The sequence below is a fragment of the Rattus norvegicus genome, chromosome 12, assembly GCF_021556685.1.
Source record: "Rattus norvegicus strain SHRSP/BbbUtx chromosome 12, alternate assembly SHRSP_T2T, whole genome shotgun sequence".
In the NCBI taxonomy this organism is placed as follows: Eukaryota; Metazoa; Chordata; class Mammalia; order Rodentia; family Muridae; genus Rattus; species Rattus norvegicus.
In genome coordinates, this window is record NC_141545.1 from 43045767 (window position 1) to 43059069 (window position 13303).

The following is a 13303-nucleotide window of genomic DNA, read 5'->3' on the forward strand; positions in this document are numbered from 1 at the left end:
GGGGGGGATGAGATTCACCCTGGTTAAATGTTTGATTCAGCCAGATCTCCACAAGCTTCCAAAAGTCAAAAGTCTATGCGGCGAGCCCTCCTTTCTGCCTGCCCTCCATCCTCATAGACAGCCAGATTTCTTTCTTGTTTTCCTTCCTGCGTTTCTTTTTCTAAATATATATACAGACACGTGTAGGTTTAGCCGTTCCCTCCCCCCACTCCCTTGGGTCTTTTGTGCTTCTTTTTCTTTTTAGGAGAATTACGTGTATTTGTCTATTGAAGGGGTCGGCGTGTCTACAGGCCCCTCCTCCCACCATGGGAGTCCCAGGGGTTGACCTCGGGGTCATCCGGCTTGGCGAAAAGCACCTTCATATGCTGAGCTATCTTGCTGTCACTTTTTTTTTTCTTATTTAAGAGAAAGTATTTTTGACCAGCCACCCTGATGCTTGCTGCTAGCAGTACAGGTTGGCAGTCTAACAGACTGACCCGTCCTCCTCATGCTGAGAGGTTCTGTGTTATCCTAAACCTGGCCTCTGTCTTAGTTAGTGTCCTATTGCTATGAAGAGACGCCACCACCAAGGCATCTCTCCTAAAGGACAACGTTTACTTGGGGCTGGCTTAGAGTTTCAGAGGCTTAGTCCATTATCATCATGGCCAGAAGCATGATGGCATGCAGGCAGCCATGGTGCTGAGAGGTCTACACCTCGATCCACAGGCAGCGGGAGACTGTGCCGCATTGGGTGTGGCTTGATCATAGGAGACCTCAAAGCCCGCCCCCACAGTGACACACTTCCTCTAACAAGGCCACAGCTCCTACTAGTGCCACTCCCTGACCCAAGGATTCAAATACATGAGTCTATACGGGGATCCATTCCTATTCAAACCGCCACAGCTTCTGAATTTCTCTCCTCTTCTAACACAGATGGGGGCGGCCAAAGCGGCCCCAACTCCCAAGTTCCCAGTCTGGTCTCTGGAGCCGACAGTCCCCCCTCCAGTCCCCCCGGACACAACTGGGAGATGAATTATCAAGAGGCAGCAATCTACCTCCAGGTAAGTGTGTCTGGGTCAGTGCCTGGGGATGGGCACTGGAGGCCAGAGTGAGGGGGAGGGGCGAGTGCTCAGCTCAGAAGCTCAGAAGCTGTGGTCTACATGGTTGTCCCTGCTCCAGATTAGAAGGGGGGGGGATGGGGGAAGGGAGGGTGGAGGATAGGGTTGTGGGGAGCTCACCTGGTTGTGCCATAGGAGCTTGTGTGCCCGGCCCTCCTCTGAGCCCCATTTGTGGCTGTGTCTGCCCTAGGTCTGCAGTCCATCCTGTCTGTCTTTCAGGACCACACACAGAGACCCAGCCCTTAGGGAACATTTTGTGTGCCTTGTACTGTAGCAAAGGGATTTTCATGCAGTGGGTGGCGCCATGGTCTGGTCCTTGTGTGCCTGGTTGCTGCTGTCCAGTCTGATTGTTCATGGTTGGTTTTGAGGAGAGAGGTTTTGTTTTTGTTTTTGGATTTTGAGAATGGGTCACTTTGTGTAGTCTGGAACTCATAGAGATTTTCCCGCCTGTGCCTCCTGAGTGTTAGGATCAAAGAGATGAACCACCAGGGCTGGTAGTGTTTACAGATTTTTTTCTTTTAAAGATTTCTTTATTTAGTTTATGTATGTGACTACACTGTCGCTGTCTTCAGACACACAAGAAGAGAACATCAGATCCCATTACAGATGGTTGTGAGCACCATGTGATTGCTGGGAATCGAACTCAGGACCTCTGGAAGAGCAGTCAGTATTCTTTTCTTTTTTTTTTTTTTTTTTTGGTTCTTTTTTTCGGAGCTGGGGACCGAACCCAGGGCCTTGTGCTTCCTAGGTAAGCGCTCTACCACTGAGCTAAATCCCCAGCCCCAAGCAGTCAGTATTCTTAACCGCTGAGCCATCTCTCCAGCACTGGGATTTTTTTTTAAAGCAATATTTTTCTTTAAAACTATTACATGTTTGTTAACATAAATTCAGATAGCCTCAGGCAGCATAGTTTTCTCCCTTTTGTTTAAGGAACCGGTCCGTATAGCCCTGGCTGCCCCAAACTTATTATGTAGACCTGGCTATCCTCAATCTCACAGAGCCCTGCCTGCCTCTGCCTCAGGAGTGCTAGGATTTAAGTGTGCGCTTCCTGTAGCCATTTTGGAGAAGGCCCTGTCCTCATCAAAGTGGCTTCCTCTGCTTTTACCTTTGCCTATTAACTTTCTCCTCACCCTGAGGAACTGCAAATGTTGAGATTCTAGTGCCCCGGAGACTTGAACCCCAGAGAGCAGAGGCCTGGTGTGGGCGGTCTGTACACAAGCCCAGAGTTCTCTTTGGGAGCTGAGTTAGATCCTGTGATGTGGAGGCTCAGCCCCTCTTTGCTGGTAGAGACAAATGCCCCCTACCCGCCATCCCCTGGGTGGTTATGGGTTATGGGTCCTGGAGTTCTCAGCTGGGCCTCCTATCAGGCTGTCTCTAACCAGACCTTCTTCCCTAACTGTTGGTTGGAAAAGTTGCACAAGAGTTGCATTCTTTATTTAGTAATTTAAAGCAGAAGCTTCCAGGCCTTCTGTGCCCCCTGAGGCTGCTGTGAGATGGTGGGAGATGCCGCCCTGCTCAGACCACAGGGCTCTGCGGCCTCCCCTAGGCACGACCTGCCTCTGCTTCCTCTGCCTGGGCCGTGGTTTGTCTTCCGTTACCAATCAGGGCAGCAGCACACAGCTTTAGAGAAGTGACTGAATCTCCTGACAGCTATGGCCTGGGAAGGGGAAGAGGGTCGTGGGGAAGGCGGGGGGGGGGTCCCCCCAATGTGACTGCTTTCCCACTGCATTCCTGGATGTGGCAATCCGTTGAACCCTTTCCTCTGGAACGTTGAGCCACCAAGGTGTGAGTGAGTGAGGGGCCAGCCTCTGCACTGTGCCGTCTGCAGTGCATCGTTCCTCGTGGGGGCTTGTTCTGTGTGTCACAGGACACTGAGGGGCACCCTGGAGTCTGTCCAAGGTGAAATTGGGTGCTGCAGTCTCCCATGTTAAAAAAAAAAGCCTGAGCAAGGAGCTAAGTGTACACAAAGCTCTATACTGGGCAGGGCTGTGCTCTAGGAGTCTCATTGGGCATAGCTGCCGGGCAGGGCTGTACACTGTAGGAGTTGCGTTGGGCATAGCCTCTGTCTTCTCCAAGTGATACTATCACTCAACACACCATGGCCACTGTTTGGTGTGCCGGCCATCAGATTCCTGGCAGAAGTTCCCCTTTCTTTGAACTCCAGGAAGCTCCAGCCTTTTTCTGCACTTTACCGTGCCCACAGAGAAGGCCGAAGGAGCCTGGCCCAGCCTTCTAGTTTGGCCTAGGCATAAACTCGTCAAGCCTAAGAATTCACCCCCTGTAAGGATCAGGCACTTCCCCGAGCTCTCCGAGACCTCCTGGTTCTGCAGATTTAAGCAGTTTGTTCTTGAACCATCAGCAGACAGAGATGGGGCTAACCTGTCTATGGCCTGAACTGTGTCTTAGCCTCTGCAACCTGCTCCACTTCCTGCCCTACCGCCTCCCAGGCACTGGCGCCTCCGTGCTCGCCTGCTCAGGCTCTCCTGTCTTTGTAGGAAGGCCAGAACAATGACAAGTTCTTCACCCACCCCAAGGATGCCAGAGCGCTGGCTGCCTACCTCTTCGTACACAACCACTTCTTTTATATGATGGAGCTGCTCACAGCCCTGCTTCTGCTGCTGCTGTCACTGTGCGAGTCACCCGCTGTCCCTGCGCTCAAGCTCCGAACTTACGTGAGTGCCCCAGGAAAGGGAGCCATGACGCCCTGTCAGTGATTCCAGAGGACCTGATGTGGAATGTTCTAGAAGCACAGAGAGGATGCAGATGCTCCCTGCTCCCAGCTGGAGGGGGTGTGCTTCTGTTTCCCAGTGACTCCGTGAACAGGCAGTGGCCTTGCAGAGCTCACTCAGAGGTCTGTCTCGCTGGGCTACCCTGTGGTCAGGCCTGGGGTCATTGTCCCTCCATCCTATGGGGAAGCACTGTTAGAGAGTTGGTAGTTCGTATGTCCTCCTTTTTAAAAGAAATTAGTTATTATTAGTGCACACTTGTGTGTCTGTCTGTCTGTCTGAGTCTGTGTGTCTGAGTATGTATGTGTGTGAGTGTGAGTATCTGAGTGTGTGTCTGTCTGTGAATCTGTGTGTGTGTGTATATGTGTGTGTCTGTGAGTGTATTTGTGTGAGTGAGAGTGGCTGTGTGAGTGTATCTGTGTGTGTGTGTGTGCTGTGTATGTCAGTGTTGTCCGTGTGCGGGTCTGTATGTGTATGAGTGGCTGTGTGAGTGTCCATGTGGGTGTCTGCCTGTGTGTGTGTGTGTGTGTGTGTGTGTGTGTGTATACATGTGGTGAATGTCTGTGTATGTACATGTGTATCTATGTGAGTGTATCTGTGGGTGTCTGTGTGAGTGTATCTGTGTGTGTGAGTCACTGTGTATGTGTGCGAGTATCTGTGTGAGTGTGTGTATGTGTGTGTATGTGTATATGTGTGAGTGTCCGTGTCTGTGTGTATATTTGCGCGTTTGTGTATGTATGTGTATATGTGTGTGTGTGTGTGTGTTGGTATGTGTGTGTGTTTGTGTGTGTGTGTGTGTGTGTGTGTGTACACATACCTGAACGCCTTGGGAGAAGCCCCAGGAGAGAGAGGGGAGGTGCCATGCATGGTCTCCCTGAAGACAGTTTTCACCTCTGTGGCTGCAGGTCCACGCCACCCTGGAGCTGTTCGCCCTCATGGTGGTGGTATTTGAACTCTGCATGAAATTGCGGTGGCTGGGCTTCCACACATTCGTCAGGCACAAACGCACCATGGTCAAGGTAACACATCTGTCCATCCCATTGCGGCGATTCCTCCCGGGTCCCTGTCACATCTGTGTCTACAGCTCCATTTAAAATCCCTTGGCCCCAGTGTATGCTCGGGAGGATAGCCTGGTGAGATGGTTTGCATGTGCCAGGAACCTATAGGGTCATGTGGAGGCAAGTGCCCTGGCCTTCTTCTTCCACATCCCGTCAGAGGAAGAGTGGGCTCTCGGACCCACTCTGAGCCTCAGTGGGACCGTGCCAAGGGCCATGCGCTTTGCCTAGGAAAACATCCCTGAGTGACCAGAGCTGGAATGAGCGGAGTCCTGTAGAGCTTCCTGGTGCCTTGAGGTTGTTTGGGGAACATCGGTGGGCAGCCAGAGAGGTGATTCACTGTAGAGAGGACCCGCACACCAGCTTCATCCCCGGCCACGCATCTGTACTGGCCTCAGGAGGGCTCACTATTGCGAGAGAAGCAGAAATGGAAGGAGCCTTGCTGGTCCCTGTGTGCTGTGCTCATCCGTATCCACTCAGTACGTCAGGGAGCTAACCATGTATCTGACCCGTCATCTCCAGACGTCTGTTTTGGTGGTGCAGTTCATCGAGGCCATTGTGGTGCTGGTGCGGCAGACGTCCCACGTGCGGGTGACCCGGGCACTACGCTGCATTTTCCTGGTGGACTGTCGGTACTGTGGTGGCGTGCGGCGGTAAGGCCCGGGGTTGGGTAGGCATTTCTGGGCCTCCTCACTCTGGCCCAGGGCCTTCCCCTGTCTGGGTGTATCATCTCTCTAGACCTACAAGAAGCTACAAGTAGCTTCAGGCAGACTTCTCAGCCCTGTCCTGCAGGTTTCTCCTGCCCAGTCCACAGCCCTAAACCCACAGCCGACCCAACCTAGAATTAAACCCATCCTTGGGGGCTTTATCTGGTTACTTGGCCGGGGACATGCTGATGGCAGGAAATTGATCCTTCGTGCCCAAAGCTAGAAACAACTGGTATCCTGGGACTAAGTGGCTTAGCGTGTGTGTGTGTGTGTGTGTGTGTGTGTGTCCCCTCCTTGCTGTGGAAGGTGACCTTGTTCCCCCAGATGTAGCCTCCTGCCATGCCTTCCCCCTTAAGACACTGTCACTTGGTGGAGGTGGCTGTATGCCATGCAAAGACACGCACACACGCACACACACACACACACACACACACACACATACGCACACACACACACACACGCACACACGCACACACACACGCACACACACACACACACATGCACACACACACACGCACACACACGCACACACGCACACACACACACACACGCACACACACACACGCACACACACACGCACACACACACACACACGCACACACACACACACGCACACACACACACACACACACACGCACACACACACACACGCACACACACACACACACACACACGCACACACACACATGCACGTATGTATTGTTGTCCCTGTCACCTGCTAAGTGGAGGCCTCAGGTACATTAGGACTAAGCTAAGCCTGGCGCCCTCCTGGGTCAGTAGGTCAAGTATACCTGACACATCTCCAACAGCGTCCTCCCCCCAACCCCCCATCAAGGCACAGATCAGCCCTCCCACCCCTGCCGCCCCTCAGCTGGCCATCTTTCTCCCCAGCAACCTGCGGCAGATCTTCCAGTCGCTGCCGCCTTTCATGGACATCCTCCTGCTGCTGCTCTTCTTTATGATCATCTTCGCCATCCTCGGTGAGCGCCCTGCATCCTGCCAGTCAGCCTCCAGATCCCGTGGGCAGAGAAGGCTGCAAACCCAGCGCTTCTCCCTGCATCTCCACGGGGTAGAGGGGCTGGGGCAGCCGGGTCTCGCCGTGTAGCCCGGGCTGCCTTAGAACCCTTGAACGTCTTCCCTCAGTCTGCTGAGGAAGGAGTAATATCCCTGCCCAGGGCCTGGCTGCCTTTTGCATGACTTGGCCGCCATGACCTCGGAGCACAGAGACACTCTATCAGCAGCCTACATCTGTGATCCAGCCCACTGAAGTGATTTGTTTAGTTTGAAAACCTCAAACCATCTGATTAAAATCCAATCTTAGCCCCCCCCAAAAAATAATAATAAAATTAAAAAAAAAAAAAACAACAGATTTCCAGCCCTTTTTAAAGAATAGACCTGGCAGAGCCAGCTCTTGTTATGAGGTGTCAGTAGGCTTGCACGCAGTGACATGACCCCTGTCAGCCAGCATATGTGTTCTATGTGTTCTCCAGAGCCCTATAGTCCTCACCATACCCTAGTGCCCTCCCCTAGCCTCCCACCTGGCTCTGCTCTAACTCCACTCGGTCTGTTTTTTTCTACCACATTCTAGGTTTCTACTTATTCTCTACGAACCCTTCCGACCCTGTAAGTAATGAGTTCTTGGTCCCTTGTCTATAGGGAGGACTTCCTGTCAAGCAGGGTAGCTGGGAGGACCCTGGCTATGTTAGGAAGGGCACCCTGCCTGGTTTCTGGTTCCCAGGAGTCCCCATCCCTCAGATCCGAGACATCGCTTTCCCTGAGAGCCAAGGGGACACCCTCTGTGCTGTTCTTATGGGCAAAGCTTCCAGGATCAGGAACGTTGGGGCATTCTAACAGAGAGTGGAGGAGGGGAGCTCCTCACAGGGACACGAGACACCCAGGAAACAACCTCACTCCCTTACTTGGTAGCCTGCTCCTTTCATCAGCGCAGGCTCAGAAAGCCCAGGCTCCCGTGTACACTGCACCTCTACCCTGATGCCTGCCCCTTGCATGTCGAGACGGAAGGGGGAGAGGAGCTCTGGAAGTGACTGTCCACCCTTTCCTTGTAGTACTTCAACACCCTGGAGAACAGCATCGTCAACCTGTTTGTTCTCCTGACCACAGCCAAGTAAGTCTGGGTTCACTCCCTCCACTGACCTCTGTCCTCACTCCAGACCAGGAATGTCCGTCATCCCCTCCCCCGCCCCATGCCCCCTCTCCCGCCCTGGTATCAGTGCACACAGGGAAAGGGGCCGTCTGGGAGTGCAGGGGAGCAGCTGTCCCTCGCAAGGTTCATCCTTAGAGGTTAAGGTGACCCTCTACCACGCAGCTTTCCAGACGTCATGATGCCCTCCTACTCCCGGAACCCCTGGTCCTGTGTCTTCTTTATCGTGTACCTCTCCATTGAGCTGTACTTCATCATGAACCTGGTGAGTGTCCCCCTTGGCTCCACTGCAGTAGCAGGCCCCTCGGATGGAGACGTGGGGACACCAAGTAGGTACATCCCAGGTCCACAGTCGGGTGTGGTGTGTTGCGGTATAATTAAAAATGGGCACAACTGGTTCTGCATGTCACCGCTCCACACTGGGTCCCTGGTACTCTCGGACCAGGGCGGTCACCCCCTGGTGTTAGTTCTGGCACTGTAGGGCCAGATAGAGCTGACCCTAAATTATCTAAGCAGCGGCTGGCTCCAGTGTGGCACCACGTCACGTTAGCCTAGCTATCTTCTGGCCCCAGTGGTCTCTCCGCTCCCCTTGCTAGTAACCCTGGCCAACCCTGGCCAGCCGGGAGCTCTGGTCCCAGCTACCTGGTAACATCAAGACTCAACAAACTGTAACTCAACAATTAGATTTACATATTAAATTCTCAATCCACAATAAACTTACAACCAATTGATAAAGATATAAACCGCCCACCTAGATAAGATAAATCTGCCTGCAGAAATCCATCCCAGCTACCTTGGTAATTCAAGACCACCCAGACCTGGGTCATCCTTCTCAGTCTCCATCTTGGATCTCCCTCCTTCTCCTTCTTTCCCTCCCTACAAAAACGTTCCTCCCACCTTATTCTTCAACTGTCCAATCACAGCCTTGATCTAACCTGGGCCAGCTCTCACCTGCATAATGACATCAACCTACAGTGGTGCCCTGCAGAATGCTGTGGGGATGGCCGGGGTTCCCCGCTCTGTGCCACCACTCTGTAGATGGTGCTGGATCTTTCCAGTGAAGATTTTGCCCTCACGGCGCCAGCCAGGCTCTGCGCAGAGAGGACCATACACAGATACAGCTCCTGCCTTGCTGTGGTTCTGTCACCGTCATGTGCAGCAGAGGCAGCTGAGTGTCAGACCGACAGGGACTTGTGCGCCCGTCACCACACAGCTCAGAGAGTAGCTTGGCACTGCATCCTGTCCCTCCGTGTGTAAGGAACTTGTGCATGGTTTCTCGTGAATCGTGAGAAAAAAATCTATGCACAGGGCATCCTTCCAGGGGCACAAAACTCCCCGTGCACACATGTGGCGCACACACATACCCTCAGGCACACACACAGAAACAAAAGGAAGACAAGGAGTGGAAATACTCTCTCTGTGTGGTTTAGTGAAATCTGAAAATGTGAAGACCTAACAAAGAAATATGTTCTTTTCTCCCTCCCTCCCTCCCTCTCCCTCCCTCCCTCCCTCCCTCCCTCCCTCCCTCCCTCCCTTCCTTCCTTCCTTTTCTCACACACAAAGTAACACACCAGCTGCCTCCTGCAGTGGTTTTAAGTTGCCATCTGACTCTTTTCCTCTGCTCTCACCACAGTCTTGGGAGGCTCAAGGAACCCCACACAGTGAGGGGCTTCTCCCCACCAACCAGCAAGCAGCGCTACAGCGGACGCTGACTGGTGCTCTCCATACAGCTCGCTGTGACCCTGTCCACTGTCACTCGCCTCTGTGGGGATAGGAGACACATTCACTTTGGAACTAAATCTGAGTGGCCCTGGCCTGGGGACACGGATCGAGGCTCTCCCAGACCTCGTGTTCTGTGGCAACCCTGCCGTGAGAGTTTGTCCAAACAGAACAAAGGATGCCATAAATCAAGACACTTTTCAAATACATTGGTGGAAAGGCCATTAAGGAGAAGCAGGTTGTGCTGTGAACCCCGAGTGCTGGCTGAGGGTGTTCTTAGCCTTTGGGTCGCTGCTCTGTTTGTACATTCTGCAGGATTTCCTTACTAGCCACCGAGGCATTAGGTCCATGCAGAGGTGGGCAGGAAATGGCTGTGAAGGACCAAGATAGTCTAGGTTCAGTCCCTGAAGGCCATCATGTGGTCACGTAGGTGTGTGTTTTCTAGCACCTTTTGCCCACAGCACGTGCAGACAGGGCCAGACCCCACAGGTCAAGGGGCTTGCCTCCCGAACTTCAGGCATCTGTAAGCACCAGGGGACCCCTTTGCTTCTGGCTCACTAGCTACATGTCGGGTTTCCTCAGTCATTTTCTCAAGTGACTCGCAGAACTAGGGAGGAGTATTTGCAGCTTTATCGTAAAGGAATTGCAAGGAGTCCAGATGGTGATTTGCGTGGGCACAGTGGATGCCCTCCCACCCTCTGCAGACTCCTCCCTGCAGGAACCTCCCCACAGAAGGCTTTCTGGAAGCACACCAAACCCTGTTTTCACAGAGACTCCGTCACACAGGCATGATGGGAGTGCGGACAGCCACAGGAAAGTGTACGGGAAGATGGTGGCGTAGTGCTGCCAGGCTGAGGGGGCAAAGCCTGAGCCTCTAACATCCCTCTCTAGAAAGAGGCGGGACTCTGGGATACCCACGATCGGATGACTAGAATGAGGGAAAGTAAGAGACGTAGCTGGCACCAAGTCAGAATAGCAGGAAAGGCTTGGCCTGGTGCCGCATGCCTGTGACCCTGGCACACGGGAGGGAGGTGAGGCAGGGGGATAGCGAGTTCCAAACCAGCCATGGATATATAGTGAGATTATGTCTCACAACCTAAGAGAGGGCCCAGTGGGATAGCTCAGCAGGTAAAGGCACTTTCCTACACTCCTCACAGCCTGAGTAGGAAAGATGGATCCCCCAAATTCCCTCTGACTCCCCCCCTTAACGCACACACTATAGCATGCGGGCACACACAGACACGCATACATACATGTGTGTGCACACAATAATTATTTTTAGTAAGTTATTTTTTTTGGTACCCAGCCAAACCCCTGTGTTTGTTCTCATCTGTAACTCATCTCTCCTTGGAACAGTCCAACCACAGTGCTGAATAAACTTCCGGCAGAGCTCGTCGGCCCACACATCCCAAAGTCTTCCCTATATGGCCTATGGTGGAAACACACTCGCCTTCCGTCTGCATGGAAAGCAGTGTGTGTGTGTGTGTGTGTGTGTGTGTGTGTGTGTGTGTGTATCTGAGACTTTAGAAGGAACAGGAGCACTCACTCAGAACAGCTTTGAAAGACAAGAGTGTCTCTCAGATCATCCCTACCCTCCGTTCCCCTCATTAATAAACTGATTTTTTTCTCTGGGGGCAGTTCTAGAATATTCCCTCCTGGCATGCAGGATTTCTCCTCCCCACTCTTCCTGGAGCCTCACATGAAGCTGTGACTCACAGGAAGAGTAACCACGGAAGGGGGAGAGGGAGGAGGCCCCAGGGTCCAAGTCCATATGGCCTCTTTCCCTGGCCTGTCCTCTGGCCAGCTAGGGGCCCACTATGGGGGAACGGGAGAGGGCCCTGAGGAAAACCCAGCAACGATGTCTTCAGGAGAGAAATATGCAGAGAGCAGCAGTTCACGTCCTTGGCTGTCGAGTAGGCTCTCCCTGTCCTGGGCAGTGCATCCCACCACAGGGTCTCCTCAGTCTCCCCCTTCTAGGAGGCTGGATGAAAGAAAGCCCATTATGGGGACTGAAGGCTCACTTAGGGCAGCTAAGGACCCCATGCTTGCCCTTTACAGCTCCTAGCCGTGGTGTTCGACACCTTCAACGACATCGAAAAGCACAAGTTCAAGTCCTTGCTGCTGCATAAGCGAACAGCCATCCAGCACGCATACCACCTGCTCGTCAGCCAACGGGTAGGGCAGTGGGGGCAGGATCACAGAGAGGGACTTCATTCTCTCTCCCTACCAAAAGCGTCCCCTTTGGCTTGGCAGAGCCTGTGGCTGCCATACTGCCCATGGGAGAAATGCAGGTGCCATCTGTGTCCTCATGTACCTGTGTTCTACCACACTGCCTTCCCTCTCCCGCAGAGGCCGGCCGGCATCTCCTACAGGCAGTTTGAAGGCTTGATGCGCTTCTACAAGCCCCGGATGAGCGCTAGGGAGCGCTTCCTGACTTTCAAGGCCCTGAATCAGAGCAACACACCTCTGCTTAGGTGAGAGCCAGGGCCATGTCTGTCGGGGCAGCAGGGCCAGACCTTCCCGTCCTGTAGTGGAGCGGTTCTGGGTAGTAGGAGGTGGGTATAGGGAGGGAGGCCTTTGAGAGATGCAGATTACACCATGATTCTGACATGGTCAAGTTCCTTGGTAATCTCTTACAAGCCGCAGAAGCCAAACACTAGTCCGTTTCAGTCCGGTTTGCTTGAAAAGAAATGCTTGAGGCTGGGTGTGCTGATGCGTGTCTCTAAGGCCTGAGGCAGGAGGATTGGAAACTTAATGTTGCTCTCAGCTATGTAGAGAGTTTGAGGCCAGCTTGGACTATTTCAGATCTTGTCAATAATAATAATAATAATAATAATAATAATAATAATAATAATAATAATAGGAAAGGGCGAGATGGCTTAGCAGGTAAAAGTGCCTTTGCCAAGCCTGATGATTTGAGTTTCATCCCTGGGACCCACATGGTGGAAGGAGAGAATCAACCCCTGAAAGTTGTCCTCCGACCTAAAAGAAAGCGTTCCCTGCACACATGCGCACAGAAACCTGGAGGGGCTGAGCCCGAAAGACGTCCAGTTTTGGTGGTGCTGGCCTTGAGGGTCGTTAAGTATAAGGGTTCTGCCCTCTCAGCTGGACTCCTCCTGCTGTGAAAGTGAAGGCAGCAGGCTCTTTGAGTGAGATAGCTACTCTGTCAGTCCCCGAGGCCTCTCTTCCCTCAGGGGTAGCCTTTGCAGGGCAGAGGTGGTCAGTGTAAACTGAGTCATCCTAGCCCCTGGAGAACAGAGGCAGTCAGGCCGCTGCAGGTGAGGACCTGGCTCGGGGCTAGGTCCAGTAAGGTTTCCATCTTCCTATGAGAGGCGGCCTTGGGCAGGTGGGAAGAGCAGAGGGTGAGTGTCACGTGGGTGACAGGCCCGCGTGTGACTGTCCTTTCACTTTGCTTGTGACAGCCTGAAGGACTTCTATGATATTTATGAAGTTGCTGCTCTGCAGTGGAAGGTGAGTTCTCCTGCATCCTCGCCCAGCAGTGAGAAAGGCAGCTCAGCCTTCAGTGTACCTCAGCCACAACAGGAGTCCACACCCCATGAGCCAGCCTTCCCAAGGCTTCTCAGAGACTATGGCCCCCCCAGCCCCAGCTGTCCCAATTTACCATCCAGATCTCTAAATGCCACTGCTGTTACCAATTTAGCAGCGGGAGCGGGAGGCTAGCCCCTGTGGAGGTCTGGGCTAGGTTCTGGTCCCTGGCCCTGACCTCATCTCCCCTGGGTCCTCTGCACTGCAGGCAAAGAAGAACAGACAGCACTGGTTTGACGAGCTTCCCCGGACAGCCTTCCTCATCTTCAAAGGTGAGCGTGTGGGACCAAGC

General features: G+C 53.2%; 1 protein-coding gene across 4 annotated transcripts in view; it reads left to right on the top strand.

Annotated features, from left to right (window-relative positions):
• Window positions 1–13303, top strand: part of Tpcn1 (two pore segment channel 1) — a 56368-nt gene that overhangs the window by 28912 nt on the left and 14153 nt on the right. For all 4 annotated transcript variants that reach the window (XR_015633870.1, XR_015633869.1, XM_087577684.1 and 1 more), the window contains 12 exon segments: window positions 913–1040; window positions 3593–3769; window positions 4729–4842; window positions 5401–5531; window positions 6477–6565; window positions 7174–7208; window positions 7652–7710; window positions 7912–8011; window positions 11524–11640; window positions 11815–11939; window positions 12888–12936; window positions 13220–13283. Coding sequence is in view for 2 of the 4 variants with exons in the window: in XM_087577684.1 (XP_087433810.1) it covers window positions 913–1040; window positions 3593–3769; window positions 4729–4842; window positions 5401–5531; window positions 6477–6565; window positions 7174–7208; window positions 7652–7710; window positions 7912–8011; window positions 11524–11640; window positions 11815–11939; window positions 12888–12936; window positions 13220–13283 (1188 nt within the window). In the remaining 2 variants the exon portion in view is untranslated.